This window comes from Labrus mixtus, chromosome 19 (assembly GCF_963584025.1).
Source record: "Labrus mixtus chromosome 19, fLabMix1.1, whole genome shotgun sequence".
NCBI lineage: Eukaryota > Metazoa > Chordata > Actinopteri > Labriformes > Labridae > Labrus > Labrus mixtus.
The window spans coordinates 15,264,904-15,286,335 of record NC_083630.1 but is presented as its reverse complement, the minus strand read 5'-3'; the positions used below and the strand labels follow the sequence as shown (position 1 = coordinate 15,286,335).

Genomic DNA, 21,432 nt, shown 5'->3' with positions numbered 1-21,432 from the left:
AGGTACAACAAGCTAACTTAAGTGTCATCACTGAAAGAATAGAGATCCTCCTCTGAATGGGCTACAGTTATGAAATTAAGAGTACATATCCAAGCCAAGCTCAATCAAATAAGAACATATGAATACTGCCATGCAAACCAGCTTTGTGTGCCTGTTTTAGAGTCCTTTTGAAATATGAAACATGATCTGCTAACCATCAGTTGTTAGTATCACTTGTGGGAGCATATGGGCATACCTTTGTTAGCATGCTAAACCGGTACCTAAAGCCCTGAGTATACTTTCTTTTAACTTCGTGTAAGCTAACGCATGAGCCTTGCGTATCCTACAGTGGTTTGGCGCGTTGGTTGTGCACGTCTTCAGAAATTAACGCTACGTGTCTGCGAGATGCAAAACGCATATTACTAGAAGGAGCAGTGAAGAGTTGTACGGTGAAGAGGCCGGACATTAAACATCTGAGACACCAGAGAGCCGCTACACTAATTGTGGAAACTTTTGAAGAAAAATTTACAGATCAAGTCTGAAACTACCCCGCACTATGATGTGTCATTGCCGTCGCATAGCAACAAACATGCGTGCAAAAAAAAAACAGCTTGTGCAGGTAATCTCCACTCCGGTGTTTTTTTACGCGGTTTGATTCATGTGGTGTGAACACGTGGTTCAAATGAGAGCATACACTGTACATGAGCCTTTAGTGTGAACTCACTGAGCTGCCAGCATGGCTGTAGTGTTTTGTAGAGTAGGCTACAATATTCAAAATCATGATGTAAAAAGATGCTATTTTATAATTATGTCTACAAAAATGCAAAAAAAAAGGGGTGAAAAATGCTAATGTAATTTCTAAGAGAGAAATGAAACACTTTTAAAAATTACTTTTTTATTCCACCAATAGGCCAGATTTATTAAAATCTAAAAAACAAAACAGATAATCTGGATGGATTTAATGGTATCAAATAGGGAAGAAACCAAATTCATACATTTGAGAAATTGAAAACAGGAAAAATGTAATTCCAAGGATAGGGTTACGGTTGGGGTATGCTGTGATGTTGCTTTAATCATGGCCCACACAGGGATATAAATAGTAGAGATGGATGTACCAAGTAAACTCAGTCCGTTGGTACCAATCAGACTCCAGTGTAAGAGGATCCTCCTCAGTGAAAGTGATGGCTCTATTAGCTCAGAGATAAGTAGTTCTGTCTGCCATTATCATCAGCCACATAACACTGGCTAAAAATAGCAAAAAAGGAGTGATTCTCCTGCCATCCACCATTTACCCACTACCAGAATCACAAAAAAAAACATACCATACCCTCCAAGAGGGATCCAAGCACACTGTTAAAGTAAGCTGTCTGTTTCCATTATGCTGTGACGTGCTATTACAAGCACATTCATTCATTGTGTTTCTCCAACCGAAAGCAGCCATGCAAAGATTCAAGCTCAAAGACTTAAACCCTGTTTCACGAGACAGATTGTCAAACAGCATTGGTTCAGGATGAAGAGAGAAACTGCTTCTGCCTTGCCACCAAAGGTTCGTCCACGAGAAGTGTCTCTGTGCTGGGATTTTGATTTTCAAGAGGCAGAGTGAGTGTGACAATGAAAAATCCAAAAGCAATTTCCTGATTTAATTTCAAGTCCCCCGCTGTTGATTCCATTTAACATCCTTGTGTAAACTACAAAACCGACATTGGCTTTTTATTCATGTAGTCACATTTGAATACATCAAATACAATCAGAATCAGGGATGCCTGACTGGTTAAGGTGCTCACTGAATGTTTAGCACAAACTTGTCCTCAGTGTTTTTAATGTCTACCCGGCCGTCCTTGCAGGGCTGCTGATGGCATTGTCCTTACGGTCAGACAAGCCGTGCAGACAAAGCTCAATCAGGACAACTTCCTCTTGATTTCTGGAAAGGGGGGGGGGGGGGGGACGACGACTTTACTGCATTCTCACAGATAAACAAAGGCGACTCAGACTGACTTCGGAAAGCAGTCGGAGACTCCTTCAGTGTCTGAAGTTAATTCTACTGCAGATAAAAGTTTTATTTTCTCCCCTTCTCAAGATACCCCAAGTATAAAAAGCTAATTCATACTTTTTGTAAAGTTAAATTTCATGCACAATCAGTCTTTTCATTCATGTGTAAACACTGCTGTTGTGGTTACAGTTCTCACTTTCACTACGTCACTGGGTGTGTCACAGTCACACACCTGTATTTGTGTAGCCTCAGTATCGTTACGCCATGCGAGTTGAAGATCTGTCACACTGTTCCGAAAATATTTGATCCTAAACAACGGGTACAGATTTTGTTTTATTCCTGAGAAAAATTCCCTCCAGAAATATTCCCAACTTTGGCAAACCGAGAAGTTAGTCCCCGGGGTTTGCTCTCCATTACTGTCATCAAGTGTCTAAATCACTATTTGAAATCACGACAAAAAAAAAATCTCCAATCAACGTTCACATCCCATTATTTGCCCAACGTCAACCAACCATGAGAACGCACTTGGCAACGTTGGCAAGCAAACACTTCTTGAAACAGACAGAAACCTCAAGCAGAACTAGACTCATAGGTGAACATTCATCTGCCAGCCGCATCCAGTGCACGTCACCACTCGTTTGTTTGGAAGCACCACTTCGGGAAGTTACTGCTTTACGTCATCAGGGGAGTGTCGCAACCAGAGTTCCTGTATATGTGCAACCTCACAAGTTTTTTTGCACTGCAGGTTGGCTCAAGCTCTCTGTCACATTGTCAAGAAAGTGTTTGAAAACTGTGATCTTTAAGTGCGGGGGCAAAAAATGTCCCCAAGTACCAAGCCAAGGGAAAAGTGAAATCTTACACAATTTTAAGGTTAAGTACATCTGAAAGACTTCTTAACTATTTATCTGTATTTGTTCCAGATCTTGGAGGTATTATCCTGCAACTACCTTTCTTCAACATATCTCAGTTTCATGTCTTGTCAGATTGGAGGTTTTTTTCCTCTCATGACCAGGGTCCTCTCCTCCATCTGGTAAAGTAAAGAGGGCCTGCTTGAGTTTTTTTTTTCTTTCTTACGAGTGCTTTCTATCTCCCTCAAAGCTCTGATTGATGTGACGAGTGCTGCAGCAGAGACTTTTGCCCTTCTGCGCGTATCTTCTATCTCTGTATCACTGAGACATAATGGGACATTTTCCATTAAATGATACATCAAAACTTTAAACGGTTTTCGTCCATGCTCCATATCGTAACACATTATTATCTAACAGTTTGAAACTTCAACACATGGCTGTGAAAGTTTGGAGCGTTTAATGTAGAGATAGGACAGTGGATAGAGTTGGAAATCAGGGAGAGAGAGAGAGAGAGAGAGTGGGGAATGACATTCGGGAAAGGAGCCACAGGTGGGGTTCGAACCTGGGGCGCGTGCACCAACCACCGCGCCACCAGATCCCCATGAACAAGTTTGCCATGTCATTATGGGTTTATGTGCGTTGACTAAAAAAAAAAGTTATCGGACTCACAATAAACACAACGGGGGAAAAGTATGTCAAATTGGAACGCAAGGGAAAGAAATCCTGATTTAAAATTGCATGAAATGCTCCTGAATCCTACACTTCCCACGATGCAATTGATAAGATTTTATTTTGGTTTGACTCTCCTTTAATGGATTAACTCCCATTCACACAGCAAAACATAAAAACAAGAAGAGTTCTGGATCATTTAAATGACACAGTTCTTTGTTGTCTGGCATGCTTCGCACAGGACTATACAGTATCTAATTATGCTGCGTCAAGCTAAGGAGGCATGACACTCAATCACACCTAATGACAAACTTGTTGTGCTTTCCAGTAACCAGGCAACAACCACAACAGGCGTTCAAGTGGAGGCTAAGGCCCTCTTACATGAGTCACAGAGACCTTTCACCTCCAGCCCCTCTGGTCAGTGGGCGTCTGGCGAGTGTTCAGGCTTCTGTGAATTTGAAGGCATGACTTCACACTCGCTGGAGGGACGGAGTGGGGGAGGAGGAGGAGGAGGAAGAGGCCATGTTTGCTCTGATTAAGACACTCAGCAGCTAATGAGTCGCAAAGCAAGCCAGCGTGAAAACTGTCCCGTGAGTTGACAGCAGGATATTAAGGAGAGCAAGTCGATGAACTCCGCTTTCTAGTAAGTGGGCTGCTAGGAAATACTGTCTGCATAATCAAACTTTACTGTACATGACATGTAAGGGATAATGTAAAGTGAGCGGGTTGTTATAGCGGAGGGGTCCTGTCTCACCCAGTGGGGGGTATAATTCTGTTAAAACAACTCACTTACTGTACATGATGCTACTTATTACACTGATATTTACTGAAGCAAAGAAGAGATAGACAGATTTTTTACTTAGAATTCATTGTTTTGATTTAAAGGACTGTATTCCTTGTGCCACTGCGGGTGGCAGTAGTTGGGACTTGGGACGCCGGTTTGTGTCCCAATGGGGACCAAATCAGGAAAATCGATCTGGTAGCTGGAGAGCCGCCTGTTCACTCCCTGAGCACTGCCGAGGTCCCCTTGAGTAAGTCACTTAACCCTCCGCCAGCTCAGTCCACTCACTCTGACATGCCTCCATTAGCGCATGTCCATAGGATCCTGTTTGTGCATGTGTATTTCAGTATATGCAGTGTTTCCCCTAGGTTTACAGCTTTTTTTTGGGGGGGGGGGGGGGGGGGGGGGGGAGACACGCCGACACAAACACTTGAAGGAATCTTGGTGTTCATGGGTTACCTTTAATGACAGCTGTCCTTTTCTATCAGAAAGGTATCCTAAATGACTTCTTCCCCTGATTTCTGACTATCCACTATCCTATCTCTACAATAAAGGCACAAAAAGCCCCCCCCCCCAAAAAAAAAAAACCCAAACTTTTTTTTTTTTACTTGACCTTCAAGGGGGGCAGGGGGGGCGGCCCTAATATAATGGTAGGGGAAACACTGGTATATGTGTGTGTGTGGCATCTCTCAACAACAGAGTGTAAAATGTAATTTCCCCTCGTGGGATTAATAAAGGATATCTTTCTTCTACAAAAAGAAGTCCCTTACACTCTAAGGTTTGCTGCTGCTAAACTAAGGAGCCCACTCAAAACGAGTCCACTTGGCTGCTTTAACTCAAACGAGCATTGACACCGATAGTGAAATGAGACCGCACTAAACACTGCAGCACCTGATTGACTTTATTCCCTCATAATTGAAAGTCTTTTGACAGTTTATTTAACGGTGGGATAAAATATTGATACGGCAATATACCGTTGTTCTAACATGTGTTTTGATATTTCAATTAAAAGGATATAGCGTCCTGAACATTTCCCTGGCAATTTGACCTGCCGTGTCACCACTTCTTGACTCCTCGCTGTGGTGCAAATGAGGGTAATATGAAGTTTATTGTAAGTCGACAGCGGGATGAAAGAAGAAGAAGACGACGACGACAGCGGGGTAAAGTAGGACAGCAGTAAAATGAACTTCAACTTTGAAGGTTTCTCTGTCATCCTGACTTTTGCATCTTAAAAGCTCTCGCTCTGTCTGTGCCGGTTGTAAACAGACCAACGTCAAGGTTGTCGATTCACTTTCCTGCAGAATGACATGATTACAATAAGTCTGTGTTCAGAGCTGCATCCATAGCAAGTAGTCCTTCCATCATAGCACTGGTCTGTCGGCTTTAGAGAAATAGTAGATCTTATTAGCCATTACTGACCAATCAGAATGTCACAGCTGTGTCACAATATTTTAGAGTGACAACATAGACCACTCATGGAAGTAATGAGACACCTTGAAACTCTTCTTTAGATCATGACAAGCAGTATCGAGGTCTGTTCCTCATTAGTCCCATCAAAACACAGTTACTAAGCCATCTCTCCTGTCTCTGGATGGCCTTTAAACTGTGGGATCCACTCCTGTTATCAGCCAAATGGATTGTTTTGCTTGAGGCACACCAACCATATCTGTGGGCGGTTTCCACTTGACAGTTTGACTCGCACTTTCAGGCCATTTCGGTGGGGGGGGACACTGGGGGCACACCAGTGTGCTGATAGACTCGTCAGTCAGTTTGTTGCTCAGACTCCTGTGAGTGCTGTTCACATTTTGATTTGATTTGATGAACACGACGGCCTCATTAAAATCTAATTTGGCAGATTGTCTCAGAGGACTGCCACTGCTGGGACGAGTGGCGAGATCTTCATGATGCTCCTCTGCATCCTTGTCACTTTGGCACTGTACAGACCTCAGTATGGACTTGAATAGTTTGAAAACACATGTGAAGGACTTTTCAAGACTAGATACGGATCTTGGGATTTCCTTCTTTCAAAGTTAATGTGAATCATAAAGTCTTGGACTGACAGCAAAGAAAAAAAAAGGATAGAGTCAGGAATGAGTGAACAAGCACAGGATGACAGTGACTTTCCAGAAATGACCAACATCCCCAGACAGGCAAGCTGCTTCAATTAAGATGAAGACTAATTTGCACTTTAAAAAAAAAAGGAAATTGCATGAATGCATGAATTTGCAAAACATACGCTTAAAACCAAAAGTAGGGCAATTAATTATCCAAATTCTTGTTTTTTTTTAAACACTTGCAACGAAATACATGTAAGTTTTTAAAGCAGGATGTGAGTTTCCACTTGCAGGAAGGTTTTAAAACATGCTGCATAATGCTTGTGTTTGTAGGAACACCAAATTCCTGTCTTTTAACTTGACATAAACAGGAAATAACAGGCTGAATCAGTGTACTCGGTAAATGGCGACAAAACCCATGGAGAATTTATCAAGACTGGACTCTTACCTTGTTATCTTAGTGTCTCCATGTTTTTGTTGTGGCTGCAGAATTTCTGAAGACGAATAAACTGGTCTGAGTGTAAGCTATGAGAGATAACCGACAGGAAGAGCGAACAAAAAAAACAAAAAAAAATTCCCAACAGATGCAGAGCAGAAAATGTTCACCAAAACAGTGTGTTCTGTTATCCGGAAACTGCAATCTGTACGCAGAAATTACAAACACAAGCTGTGTTCAGGCACATTATGTGTCCTCCTCTCCCAGGTGCATAATCCAGAGCAGCCGTAACAGACAGGACGAAAACTGCAAATGTGTTTTAGAGGAAAGTTTGTTTTGTCACCCTGCTCTTCGCTCGTCTCCACAAACACTACAGAGAGGGAGCTGAGTTTTTCCCCTCGAGCTGCGCCTCTGATGTCAGCAACAACGTGAGCTCCAGGAAGTGGTGACGCTCTCCGGTGGTGCGTTTTCTAAAAGGCAGCGGCTCGCAAATTGGGGGTAAGCACCGCCCCCGTGTGGCCGGCTCGAGCAAGTACAACGTCTGTACCCTGAAGAGACATTGTTTACGACCCCTTCAGCTGTTGAAAGTTTAGTTTAAATACAGTTCATCTTTAGGTTTTAGGCACTCTGCTTCATGAAGTCACCACAAGTGCCTCACACAATGATAAACTCTCACAGCCACAGTGTGGGTGACGTGATTATATATTTATCACAGCAGGTTTTCCAGTGACTGCCTCTGCTGTCAACAGAGTTTCACTTTTTTCACAATTTAAGCAGCCAAAAGCCTCAGTGGTCCCAAAACTTGCAAAAACGATTACCCGAATGCTGCAACTTTAAGATTTTTACTGAACCCTGCAAGAGATATAAATGTAGACCATGTTTGAGAGCTACCTGTACCAAACACAAGCTGTGACATCACAAGTGTCCCAAAAGAAAAGGTCAGCACAAGACTAAGTTAAAACGAAATGCTGATACTGTAAGTATAACAGAATAATAATTATGTTTCCCATGTACTGTGTCATTCGTTCATTCTTTTTATGATGTACAGCTACAGGAAAAAAAACAAGAGACCATTGAAAAAAAATTTTTTGTAAATGAGAATATTCATTTGCAGGTTGAAGATGTTGTACAAAATAATGCATGTTTTTATTGTTTCAAACACATACTCATAGATATTTAGATGAACCAGAGAACATATTAATAACATATTAATGCAGTGGAGCTGTATACTCCGAAAATAATCAAAATCATCAATTAAAAAATGACTCAATTTGTACTATGTATTATTATTGTTTCAATTAATTTTATCTTTTGTTGTTGATGTCATTAATTCATGCCATTAATCTGGTCAGGAAGACAAACCAAAAGCCCTTAACGGACAGCTATATGTCCTACTCTAATAGCCAAGTTCAAATATTTTTTTAATGAAATTTAAAAAAGAAAATTAAATAAACAGAAGATTAAACTCAAATTATATGCATAAAATAAATACAAATGCATCTAAATGTATACAGAAATAAACAACCAATTTACATTTAAAATGCAAACTATTATTGCATAATCTAATTTAATAATCCTATAATTTTTCTGATCATTTATTTTCATCTTTATTTATTAACTAATTATCTCTTTCCTTTTAATACTTCCACATGAACCACAGCTAGTTCCCTGCAGTTTAGAGCTCTTGTTGTAGTCCATCAGAGCCCTCCTACACAAATGCAGCAGTGTACTAAAACACTTCTTAGCAATACTTTCCTGTTGGGCTGATAAACAACACACTCCTTAAAAAAAAACATCTACCTGTGGACCAGTTTTTAATACAAATATAAACCCCAGGTAGTCCACTCTCCTCTCTTATGCATATAAGAGCAGACTGTGAGAATAACAAATGCTCCTCCGACCTTGACTCCAGCATTGCACTCTTCAGATTAGTTCCACACAGCAGTGTTTTATTGTGATCAGACATGCCCTCGCTGTGGGTACGACTGCCTGAGTGCAATGAATATCAATTGAACATTTGCATCTCTGTGTGGATTTGCAGCGCTGAACTGTGCAGTAGACAAACACCACAGGCCGATAATTTCTGCATCGTCGTTTCAGAGTGTTTGAGAGGCATTTTGGCTCTCTGGAGAAAAGCAGGATGTGTTTGCATCGGTCTGAAGAGAAATAATCAGACAGCTTGATGGCGGGTTGTGGATAGATGTTTGTCATGACTGAAGTCTGATCGTCTGACTGAAAACTCACCTATTATTGCTAGCTCTGCTTACAACCATAACATGTTGTTTATGTGTATAGATATTCTGATTGTTATCTGGAGCACAATGTAGGGTTATTCTAATCACCTTTAATGATGGTTAAAGTATACTGATATAAAATCATTAATAATGCTAGAACTGACACATGAATGAACTTCAGTAAACTCCAGTCAGGATGGAGTAACATCTTGTGCGTCTACACTCTGAGCTTTCTGTTCCGCCTCACATCATGTACAGAACCAGCCTCTTTCCTCCCTGCAGCACTTGACCAAGCTTGTAATAGGAACGTGTTTGTGTGTGTGCACTATTTATTTTTCTCCTTTTTGATCTTTATGCTTCACTAAAAGGGTCTTACACAAAAATCCATAGCCCCCTCAGGGAGACTGCCGGCTGTAATCGACTTGTAGAAAATCAATCAGGCCATTTGCAGACAGGTGAGCTCCATGGGAATGTTAAAAATAGATGAGAAATTCTTTCTTTTTACAGATCAAACTTTTCATATGTAGATTTTCTGTGGGCAAAACTGAGACTCAATGGGGGCACTGCTGTGAGTCACCCTGTTTACTGCCTTTGATAACTGGTCTAAGGACAAACACAAGAGGAATGAACAATTTCTACTTTATTTACATTCTTATAAAAGGTCAATAAATAAGCTGATTAAAGTAGAGCAGGTGAAACAACAGGTTGTGTGACAGTTTTGTTATCAGAGTGTCTCATTCAACTTGTGCACTTCAAAGGATCCTGTTCCCTGGAGATGCAGAGTGAGAGGGGTCTTCACCAGAGGAGACTGGATTAACGCAGTGGACTGGAAATTTCTGTCCTCGCTATAAAAAAGAACATGTTAACATCAGAAACCTTAGCAGTTTTTTTTAAATATTGTAGTCGAATGTAACATTTCTTCTTCCTGTGGTCTGTGGTTTGATACCTGGGAGTGAAGCTGATCTGAAGACACTGGCTGTAGCTGGTGACATGAAGCTCTTTGGACCTGAGAAGTCCAAAATCTGGTGTCACTCTGAACACATCTGACTCTGCACAAACACACACACACACACACACACACACACACACACACACACGCATCCACACACCCACGTGTTTGTTATTGTGACAGAAGAAAGTGAGGTAAGCCACATGTGCATGAACACCAAGCGGCAACCTCCGCTGTTAAAAAATGAAGCCAGCAGAATAAACAACCCACTTTTTGAAGAACACAATCAGTGGGCTTCATAACACCTTTTCAGATACCAATGGGTGACATCACTGAGACTACGTCCATTTTTTATATAGTCTATGATGAAAACTGTTCTAAAATAAAGGTTGTGCCAACATTCAGGACCTAAAGATACCCAAGAAACAATTTATAAACTCAAGGAGTTAATACCAAAAGAATACAGAAGACAGTTCAATAGTTACCTGTAACTGATTTCCAGTAAGTGTGGGCTCCATGGCTGTACAGGTTGACCTCTACTGTCTGTGTCTGGCCCACATAACAGAATCCAAAGTCAATGCTGTCAGTGGACAGACGAATTGTAGCAAGATCCAAGTGGGCACGAAGAGGTACGGCCTGCACAGAAAGAAGTAGAAAATAAACTTTCATTTATCCACAGAGGATCCTACAGTCTCATCTCATTTCTTCTTTCTCCCTGACCTGAAGTGTGTTATTGCTGTAGTGAATCAGGAGGCTCTGCTGGAACCTCAGCTTCCTCTGCCGGGCTTCGTTGCTGATCAGCGTCACCCCGAGTGGGACTTCCTCATCTGCCTGGTCTGCAAGGTCAAGGAGAGACAGGGAGCAATGGAAGGCCACCTTCACCTGGAAGAAAAGTGCAGACAAATGTACAACTTTCAGTGGGGATGAACAAGAAAACATAGAATCCTTTATCAAGATTTTCCTGATACCATATCCACAGTTTTTTTATTCTCCAGGTCTTACCTGCATACTGTGTTGTGGCTTCAGCAGCAGAGACTGGCTGTCACCACTAGGCAGGTTACTGCTTGTACTGGTAAAGGCTTGAGGCTGTGGCTTGAGCACTAAAAATGGCAGCTGAGTCTCCAGTTTGAAGTGCAGGGGCATTTCAGAGTTATTTTTCAGCTGAAAGATCTGTGTGGTGTCAAATTCACACACTACAAGCTATAGAACAAGAAAAGAAAAACCAGAAAGAAAACCAATAAGCATGACTGAACAAATATATTAAAACCCTGTTGGATTAATACCTCATGCTTGAACTTTCTTTTATGGCTTTTCCCACAGACCTCCTCCTCTGATTCTCCCAGCCGCAGTAAATCACCGACTGAGGCTCTGAACTCCAGCACCCCCTCCTCCTCCTCCATCTGCACCAACAGCCTGCAGTGACAAGACGCCGAGAGGATGATATGCAACTTAATCAGACCACCTCTGAGCGCCTTTTTCTGAACCTCAGCTCATTTTAATTCAGAAATCGTAAATTCAGTTGGATGCGTTGGGGTTTTTTTTTCTTTTTTTTTGCAGGAACATAAATAGTAAGATTGTAATTTCTCACAGCGCAGGCTTAACGGCTGCTAGTAGATCCATCCTGACAGGCTCCAAATCCAAACCTTGAGCTCTTATAACTTTACCCGGGACACATGCAGCCATCTGTTAACACACACAAAACACAATCACTGCATCAGAGTGCGCTGCTGCTTGAATTTTTCATGATTAGAAATGGAAATTGCATTGTTGTGCAGCGTGGATGTTACCTCAGAGTCTAGATTCATGAAGCCCAGAGCTAATCCTACACATTTGGACTCGTAAAATGACCCGGACAGAGTGAAAGGAGTGAAAGAAACATGGATTGTGCTGCTGCCCTTTGCTGGAATCACCTTGAGATAAAGAGCAGGATGGAATAACAGAATTATTTATATGGCTAAAAGCATAGTTTCAGAGGTAGAAGAGATGCATGTGGCTTGAATCCGATCGACATACTGTCTGCTGAGGAGTGATGCAGTATGGAAAATCCGAGAGGTTGCCAGTTTCCTCGTCCTCACTGTCATTCTTGCTTATATATTCCACCACTGTCTCCTCCTGAAATCAATGAGATTGATTCAAAGGATTAAGTGTGGATTTTAACATGTAGCATCACACTAGAGCCATGAGATTTTTTTTACCAGAGGTCACGTCATAACACTCGTTTAAACATCTATTTGTGTACCTTTGCTGTGCTGTTAAATGGACTCACAGCCCGGCTCTGGACTGGGGTACTTGTTCCCTCAGAGTTTCTTTCCAGAACTGTATGAACGTTCCCATCAGGATCCCTTATAACACCACTCGACGCATCATTGTCTTCAGCATCCTTAACTTGAGAGGTTTCTTTAGATTCCATCAGTTCATGGTGATTCTCATCAACGTTGTATGTTTCCCAGTCAACGCCAATATCTGGCATTAAAAAACAGAAAGAAGATAACAAAAAGATAACTTTGAAGAATGCAGAAGGGAAAGTCGTTTATGACAAACAGTTGGACAAAGACAAACAGACAAACAAACTCCAAAAGGACATTACACACATCACAGAGCTCAGACGTCCAGCTCATCAGTGACCTTAAGTGAGAAAAGGGAATTGGGTACAACAATAAAACTTTACAATTAGGATAGAAGCAAAACCTGCATCTCAGAAAACAAGATCAGCATCACACGTAATTCATAAATCTCATGGCTATGGGTACTGAAGACATTCTTTGTTCTTAAGAGTTAGTGAGTATCTAAAATGCCTCTCTATGTAATTATTACTCATCTTAAGTCTCAACAGGGCCTGAAATTCAAACATAAAAAGGATTATTTTCTCCAATTTGGAGAATTATTCAAAGTGAGTAAAAACAGACAGAGGCGGTCTTATTAATCAATCTGATTTACCCACTTTTTAATGATTGCACTAACCGAACATGGAGGGGTTGTTGATGCGAAGAGAACGAGACACAGTGTCACCTCCAGAAACGTGAGATCCAAAACTAATGATGCAAAAAAAGAAAAAAAAAAAGATGTGAAACACAAACATAAAAACCCATTCATTAAAATGTGATGGTGAATGGAAGTGGAGAAGTGTAAAGCGTTGCACACTGTATGTTTGGTCCCTGGGTTTGGTTGTCTGGACGCGGGCCTGTCATTTGGAAGTACAGCGGGCAGCCTCTCACCATCATCTGCATGGGAATAGGTGTAACCTCGAGATCCCCGACCTGCACAGAAAAGTATCTGAATAAAACCTCTTTGAAAAACAGAGAGAATACATGTTTTAAAAATGTTGTCCTCATTGCTGCTGAAAGTAACATTTATCCTGAAACATCTGTTAATATCATTGTATAACTTCATACTTTGCATAAGAGGAGATCTCTGTACTCCCCCCACATGTCAGAGTAAGCCGTGATATCCACACTCTGGCTCTCAAATGGTCCCAGCGTCCCACAGTGTGGCAGGACAAAGAAAGCTGCACCCTTACCGTGAGCCAGCAGGCTGTTCACAAACTCTGCCAACAGAAACAGAAACACATTCAACAATCTGTCAAGCATGAGCTCAATCTATTTGAATGTGAAGTTTAAAGCGTACCCTCGTGCGCTTTTTCTTCCAATTTCTGGGCTTGAACCGAGTGAATCGGCTTCTTGACGAATGCGACCCTGCGATTCAAATGCAGGCCGTGTCATATTTGCAGTCCAGTGAGTCATTCTCTCATCAATTATTCAGACGATTTCTTTACCTTTTTTCAGAATGATTATTTGGCTTTAAAGCATGGCAGTTGAAATACTCGGCCTCTATAGTGAAAGGTGCAGGGATGGCGCTTTGATTGGTTATCAGTAACTGCTTGGTAACAGCTTGCTTCAAAACCACATCATCAAAGTCAAGTAACAATGTTGAGGGTCTCTCATCATCCTGAGTAGAGCTTCAAGAAAAGAACAGCAGCCGTAATGTGAGTTGGAACCTCTCAGTCTTGTATGTCGATTTACTCTTAAGCTTGTTAGATAACAGTAGACATGTAGTACCCCTCACAAGGCAGTGAATAGGACACACTGAGATTCTTGGTTTTGGAAGCCACAATACCAAGAGCAAGAGGAGAGTTCATCCCCAGGACTTCACAGAGAGCTGCCACCTCAGTCAGCTCCACCTGGAGAAATACGCACAAAAGATTTGCATGAAGTCAGTGCCTGTTTTAGGTGATTGCGTCACAGTGCAGTGGAAAGTCATGTTCATTTCTGGTGTGTTTGTAGTTACTGCTTACATCCGTGTTAGAGGTGAAGGTAACTGTGACGTCCATGCTGGCATTAGGTCCCAGAGTGCCAGAGGACGGCTGAAAACTGGCTGTACACAGTTCAGCTTGTTTACCCTGCAGCTGAGCCTTGTGGGGGAAATTTTAAGTCAAATCTCTGATAATTAACTGCATTTCATACATGTAGCCCAATTTATATCAGGCAAACTATTACCTAATTGATAATAAAAACTCAAACAACCATAAGAACAATAGCAATATTTGTATATAAAATAATGTCTTACAATTGCATTTAAACATACAAGCGGTTCCTTCTTCTTACAGTGCAATAAGAGTGTTGAAATTGAAACAGTAATAATGTTAGTTTACAATCCAGCTGAAGTCGGTAGGCAGCAGGGTCTGGTTAAAAAGCGCGACGGTTGCATTGGCTGGAACTCCGATGTACAGGTCAGACAGGAGCAGCTCACAGTTGATCAGACACACCTGAGGGGACTGCACAACTGCTCGCATGGACAGGTGACTGAAAAGAGCACACAGGTAGAGTTACTCACGGTCTTTGTTGTCAGGGCTGGGTCCTCTGCATCACTTCACAGTTCTTAGGGTCCAGCTGCTTTTGAATACTATTTGTTTTTAGGAAACCTTTTTTTAAGAGAAGAGCGGTGAAGCATCCTTACCATCCTGTTCCATTCTCAACAGTCAGATCGAGCTCAGAATCATATTGCTGGCTGAAATGTGGCATAAAAAGCACATCCACACTGCAGGAGGCCAAGGGGGGCAGCACACCTGTGCATGGCTCCACTAAGATCTAAACACAAAAGATACAAAGAGATATATAAAAAAGATATGTTTAAAAGCATCCTTTGTGTGTTTTTTTTTATCCAGGATGTGTTTTTATATCATCCCACTGTAAACACCTGAGTGTCTTGCTGATTATTACACTTCTCCTTCAGCGTCCAGTTTGCCTCCAGCTGGGTGATGTTGGTGAGAAGCAACGTAGTGTGTGTCTGCTCGCCAAGCTTCAAGAGCCCAAAGTCCACACTGGGCACACTGAGGGTCACTATGGGACCCTAACCAAAATACAGAACAAATAATGTCACAGCAGCAAACTTTAAAAAAAAGATTATAGCTCTGACTTGTGTGCTGCAATTCGGTGAAGGCATTAAGATTAATTCTCACCTTGAAAGAGACTTCCACGGCCAGAGTGACGGGCTCTTGATGGTGCTCTATGTGGCAAACCAGACTGGACACGACCTTCTCTGGTTTCCCTCCGGTCACAATCAGGTCGAAATCGAAGCACTCGTTCTCCTCTGGATCCAAACCCACGAAAGACAAATCCATCAGTACTTATCCAACTGATTAATGAAATACTGTTTGCAATACCAACTTAAGGGAACCCAGATTTTTATGTATAAATATCCATCGTAATGTGTGGCGCCGCACCTATTCTACCGTTAGAGGGCTCCACCTCTATGACGTGGCTGCTACTGCTCATTCTCTCCCATTGAAAAAAGATGCCGGTTTTACTGTGGTTCCACATCTGATACACAAAAAGAAACAGAAACACACTGATTTGTTAGAGAACTGAAATCTTTGAATAAAGTTACCTTCAGAATAAATGACTTCAATAACCTTGAACTGTCTGCGAGTGGTCGTGCAAATAAAAAGATCTCCGTGTATTATGACAGCATAGGGGTCCAGTATGACCTGGTACGGCACTGTTGATCCCTTGACCTCTATTTCCATGACGATTACGTCGCTCACCTTGGAGCCGGTGCGAACAGGCTGAAGGATACTAGATTTTCAAACACACACAGACACAGACACACACAATCCAACATTTTGTGGATGAAAGACACGCTGAAGGTGCTTCTGTTTAGTAAACTTAAAGTGTGGTGTCAGAGTTATTTGTACAGAAATACTTTTTTTCTGAATTAATATTTACAATAGACACACACCACTGTTCATACAAAGTCAGAGAAACTTTACCCGTCTTCAGTGGACTCTGGCGGCAGCTCGGGGACATCCCTGAGCACTAAGTGACACACGCTGTGGTAATCCTTCAACTAAAGAAAACATTTAGAATAAGAGAGAATACGAATCAGAATCACTTTTGTTGGCCAAGTATGTGATCACAAAGAAGGCATTTCACTTTATATAACTCTTGATGTACAGACAAACAAACTGACATACTACACTTAAAACAAGGAACTATGGGTACAAATATATCTTATAACGTTTGATACATAAATCTCAAAAACAATACTTGTTGAAAGGAGATAATAGACAATAATGTAATAACAGGAAACAGGACACAGGAGACAGGAAAAATAAATGTATTACATAAAGCATTGTTTAAGCATACCCTGATTATTGTTTACTGTCTTTTAATGTGTTTTTTTTGTGTACCTCGTTGGGACTGAAGGTCAACAGAAACTCTACTTCCTGGCAGGGTGACAGAACTCCTGCCATGGGGCTGACGTGGAAGACATCATCTGTGGCCAGGTGGAACTGGATATGGGAGGGCTCTGGGATTTCCCCCGGAAGCAGAGGACACAGGTTTGGCTTCATGATCTGCCAGTGGTAAGGCAGCTCCAAGTGGCTTCAGCCAGAGAGAGAGAGTAAAAGAGTGACAGTTATGTAATGTGAAATTCAACGATCCTTGGTGGAAGACTGTTTCTACTCGTGTCTCTGGATAAAATATCAACAGGGCAGGATGAGCGACAAAGCAGAAGCGCTGGCTCTTGTAATGAATAAATGTTTAGTTAGTAGTTAAAATTGCACTATTTGTCTGCTTTCTAGTTTGTGTGATGTGTCCTGGGTGTGTTTGACTCACACATTGTTTCTGATAATAAGTTTCTTCTGTTGCACAGAGTGAGGGTTACATGGGCTGAAACGGATAAAATGCTCTGCAGAGAGGTCATGCACCTCTCCCAACACAGGAGGATCATTCTGCCCAGATACAGACACAAGCTCCAGGGCAATCAGCTGGCCCTCGCCTGGGGAAAACACAAACATTCACACATCATCAGAATAAGTCCATTTCACCTCATGCTGTAAAAAAAAAGTGTTATTTTTTACAGTCTAAGCACTTTGATTCACCTTCAATGGAAACGTCTTTCACTTGACAGTTGTCACAAGCAACAGTGAAAGCCTGACAACTTTTCTCAGCAGTGGTGGGAAAGAAAACCACCTGCAAACACAAACATATACAAAAACACAACATTAATTTAGAGATCATTCCTACAAGTACAGTCAGGTGTGTCAAATTGCAAAAGGTATCTTGAGAAGCCTTTAAAGCTGTTGACACAGTCCCACTGTATTTCAAATATAATCTAAAATCTCACTAAAGTGTGGTACAAATATTACAAAACTCAGTCAAATTAAAACCTATAGATATAAATATGTTTACTTGGCTTTATAACAGACTCACCTCCACTGCAGTGGCTTCTCCGGGCTGCAGGACAAAAATAGACGGGCTGATTGCAAAGGGTGCCTGCTCTGCAAAGAAACTCCTTTCAACAGACTGAAGAAAGACCAAAAAAGAGAGAAAACAACATAATGTTCAATCATTTGACGAGTTAAATGAACAGCAGAGCGCACTTACTGTCTCTTATACATGGTCTAATAATTTAGATTTTTACCCTGAGGTTTGAGGCTGGCCACTTGTTCTTGGGTATGATGCAGAATGTCCCGGAGCTGAGCCCAACATTTTGGCAAAAAAACTCAACAAACTTCACTCCTCCAATAAGACAGTAACCACAGTCCAGAACTCTTGGTACTGCGTAATAATTAGAGAAAAAAATGTATCAACAATGCATGATAAGAAAATAACATTATAAGGTTAGTATGTTGTATTGAGACTCACAGGTGAGTACTGGAGGGGGTCGTATGGCTGCAATGGGCACCATAAGTATGTGTTCAGCCTGGGTCTCCACCACAATGAAGTCCTCGTAGTTGCCCAGAGAGCCTGGGGCGAAGCGCACTGTGTACTTGCAACTCATCCCTGGTGCAACAACGCCGCCATCACCTGGAAATCTCCCTGCCAAAACACATTTATTTGACCATTTGTCTGTGTCACTGGGTTGTTATTAATCGACTTCCTCAGTAGATGGTGCTGATGTACACATAAAGAAACACATGCATGCCAAAAACCACTGACTGCATTCCAGAGAAGACTGACCTCATTCTTCAAAACCTTCAGCATTCCTTGTTTATATGTCACTGACACTTAGCACAGTTGGGGATTTCCGAACATGCAAACAGTATGTAGTAGGTTTAAAGAGGCCAATCAGAAGTAAATGAACAGCTCACCCAGGCCAATAGAGAAGTAAGGTGTGGTAGGAGGGATGAGGCGGACATGACGGCTTGCAGAAGTCAAGTTTTTCAGCTCCAGAGTAGTCTAAAAGAGAACAGGGCAGGTACTTAATTTAATATAATAGAAAAAAAAGCAACACAAAAAAAGGTTGATCTGGCAATTTGCCACAGTACAAGTCACCAAAACATCTTAAACATACCTCATATACATGGCCCACACTGTAGTCAGTAAAAACCACCACTGAAGGTTTTGCTAGGAAGATTGGGACGAGGTCATCAGTGGAGCTTTCAGTGCAAAGAGCAGGAAAACAAAAACACCAGGTTGCTGCATTTGTTCATTGAGAGGTAATGCTCACAGGAAGTGGTAAGCTGGTTGCCAAGCCAACACTGCTAACATTATATTCTACATCAAAACCACAAAGCAAACTTCTTGGTTTTGTTTTCATCATCTGTTAAAGAACAAACAGCCATTTGCCTCCTGGTCTGATCAAAGCAGGAGCTGCAAATGAGCAATTAAAGCTGGAGCAGGTTTGTGTAATGTGTGCTGTAAATATTTAAGCTTAGCTGCTTATGCTCAACCCAACTGAAATGCCAATAACACTATGGTGAATCAGAGCCTGGCAGATGTACAAACGATAAAGTACATAATATCATCAAGTTACATGTCTGCTGTTTCCCTCTCTATTACAAAAGCGTCACTGCTTTTTCCACTGGGGAGACTGTCTGTCATGAGCCTATTGAACTTTGTCAACTATTTATTAATCAAGGTTGTCACAGGCAATTCACTATGTCAACATCCTGCCTCTATGATACGCATCGTACTGGGTTATGACAGAAAGGGCCTCCCTAGTACCTGTGCTCTTCCATCTTTTTCCCCATGTGCACCTTTTTCCCGACTTTGGTTCTGGGCCGGATGAGAGACGTGCCCCCCTGCTGTGCATTTGGAGGAAGAAAGCGAGGATTACGCAGGAAGCTGTGTTGCTCTTTAAGCTTTTGTAGTTTTTCCCTTCCCTCCTCTCGATCCTTTGCGCTTGGTTCACCCTTCCACTTTGGTCTGGGTTTGGTCTGGTTTGGCTTCTGAAACATAATGACAGCACTCACAATACACAATGCATGGAGTCTCAACCTTTAACAGGGGAGCCGTCCGTTTTTTCAAATGAAGAAGATTTGAAATTCATGATATTTTGTGCATAAGGCATTTATGGTCTTAACAAAGAGTGTACATTTCTGATTATTCACCTCTTTGGGAGTTTTGCTCCACTCTGGGGTATCTGAGCAGGATTCAAATGGCAGAGTGATATTTGACTCGCTCATTTCTTGCACAGACTTCTCCGGACCAGGAATTAAACTATATCCGTCATCCTGAGGCTCCCTGGACACATGCAGGGTGTAGGCGATGGTGGTCCGGGCAGGATTGGATTTTACTGACAAGGAAAAAAATATGTGAGATATTGAACCAAAAAACAAATAGACATAAATAATGAATTGAAGACTCCCAAAGAGTACTTGTTGATGGTGCTTTGGCATGTGGTTTTTCCTTGGTTAAGTAGTCCTTTGGGGAAATCAGGTTGTTCATTTTCAGGAGATCGTTGTCCACACACCATGAAAAAGCAGATTCAACTGTAAAAAAAACAAATAAGAAAAACATAAATTAAAGATCCTTTAACACTCCTTGTGTATCCATACAAGTATTCTGTAAATTAAAACAGTTCATTCATAATATTCTTTCCATATCACCTGTTCGGAGGCTTTGATGGTCATTTAACTCTCCCATCTCCTCCTTCATTCTCTCATAGGCCTGGCTCTCAGTTGCTGCAGCCCGAACTCTTGCTTCAATTATATGACTCTCAAGCGTGTCAGCCTCTTTTATACAAAGACTATATTCAGTATGAGCCTGTGTGATTGGAAAAAAAAAAACATAAATGATGGCAATATTTCCTCTGTTTACATTGAATAGTGGCGAATGCAAGCATGCTGTTGTTACCTGTTGGAGCTCTTTAACATATCTGTCATGGTAGCTGCTGCGTTCATTCTTTGTCTTGATGAGGTTGGATAATATGTCTTTCCCAATGATGCTTTTCGTGTAAAGGTCCTTGAAAGTGTTTGCTAACACATGAGAAATGTCCTAATTTAAAGAGAATGGGTTTAGCTGCTTGGAATATGGTGTTATGTTTCTTGTCTGTTGTTATTAACCAGCAGGTGTTTATATTACCTGTGTTTTTCCTGAAGCGGGTCTGTGACTGCACACACACGGATCAACCCGCGATGTTTTCCCGGTCTCCGTTTCCTCCAGCATGGTACAAAACCAACGACCCACTCAGGCAATGTTTTAAATGTATTACAAAGTAAAGTTAACGTAGAGTTAGCGAGACAAGATTCACGAACCATTAACCTTCAAAAAAAAAAAATATATACACTTCTCCTAGCTCTTCTGGAAGTTGATAAGTTTGAATTTAGTTTACGGGTCGTAGCTTTTTTTCCGCCACACTTGTGTACATGTGGTTGCCATGGTAACGGTTGGAGTTGCTTCCGCCCTCGAGCTCTGGGAAATATTTTGTTGCACATCAAGGACTAAACAAGGTTTATCCCAACAGAGTTACCTGAATTATGTTCTACCTTATTTTGTTCTGAGTTCTGTACGCGTAGCTCCAATGCTATACACCTATGTTGTATAGTTCATACAGAGCAAAAATATTAACTGAATAGTCTATATAATCCTATCCTATATAAGCCTATGTTAATATCTAACTCATATTTTCTTAAAAAAATTAAAAGTTATTGTCTGAACTTAAGTCAAGAAAGTCAGAAAATCTGAATCTATTCAACATTTTTATTATGTCTTCTCAGTTGAAGACAACTTTTAAACTATTGATCCATAGGCTACTATTAAGGCTACATT

The 21,432-nt window shown here is 41.4% G+C and overlaps 3 protein-coding genes across 3 annotated transcripts in view; all 3 read right to left on the bottom strand.

Annotated features, from left to right (window-relative positions):
- map3k22 (mitogen-activated protein kinase kinase kinase 22) overlaps positions 1–7,181 on the bottom strand; it is a 39,920-nt gene extending 32,739 nt beyond the window's left edge. The window contains exon 1 of the mRNA XM_061063931.1: positions 6,770–7,181. The gene's annotated coding sequence lies outside the window, so the exon portion shown is untranslated. The remainder of the gene's footprint in view (positions 1–6,769) is intronic.
- Positions 7,182–9,616: 2,435 nt separating this feature from the next.
- LOC132994279 (deleted in lung and esophageal cancer protein 1-like) lies at positions 9,617–18,868 on the bottom strand (the record flags this gene model as incomplete). Its single annotated transcript, XM_061064534.1, has 32 exons — positions 9,617–9,836; positions 9,938–10,040; positions 10,426–10,576; positions 10,661–10,822; positions 10,943–11,140; positions 11,263–11,353; positions 11,529–11,623; positions 11,728–11,850; positions 11,954–12,052; positions 12,180–12,403; positions 12,902–12,972; positions 13,082–13,197; positions 13,333–13,484; positions 13,565–13,632; positions 13,713–13,895; positions 13,996–14,117; positions 14,232–14,348; positions 14,589–14,739; positions 14,894–15,024; positions 15,134–15,286; positions 15,396–15,526; positions 15,660–15,756; positions 15,849–16,011; positions 16,206–16,282; positions 16,626–16,818; positions 17,053–17,215; positions 17,319–17,409; positions 17,650–17,742; positions 17,861–17,997; positions 18,085–18,258; positions 18,531–18,618; positions 18,734–18,868. Coding segments are annotated over 32 exons (4,173 nt in total), but the record flags the coding sequence as incomplete, so codon positions are not given.
- A 511-nt stretch (positions 18,869–19,379) lies between these two features.
- LOC132994642 (deleted in lung and esophageal cancer protein 1 homolog) lies at positions 19,380–19,967 on the bottom strand. The gene is made up of 2 exons (XM_061065129.1): positions 19,773–19,967; positions 19,380–19,610 (listed from the first exon to the last, which is right to left on the bottom strand). Exons 1-2 carry the CDS (start codon positions 19,845–19,847, stop codon positions 19,380–19,382), a joined length of 306 nt encoding a protein of 101 aa, XP_060921112.1. The 5' UTR covers positions 19,848–19,967.
- Positions 19,968–21,432: the final 1,465 nt, after the last annotated feature.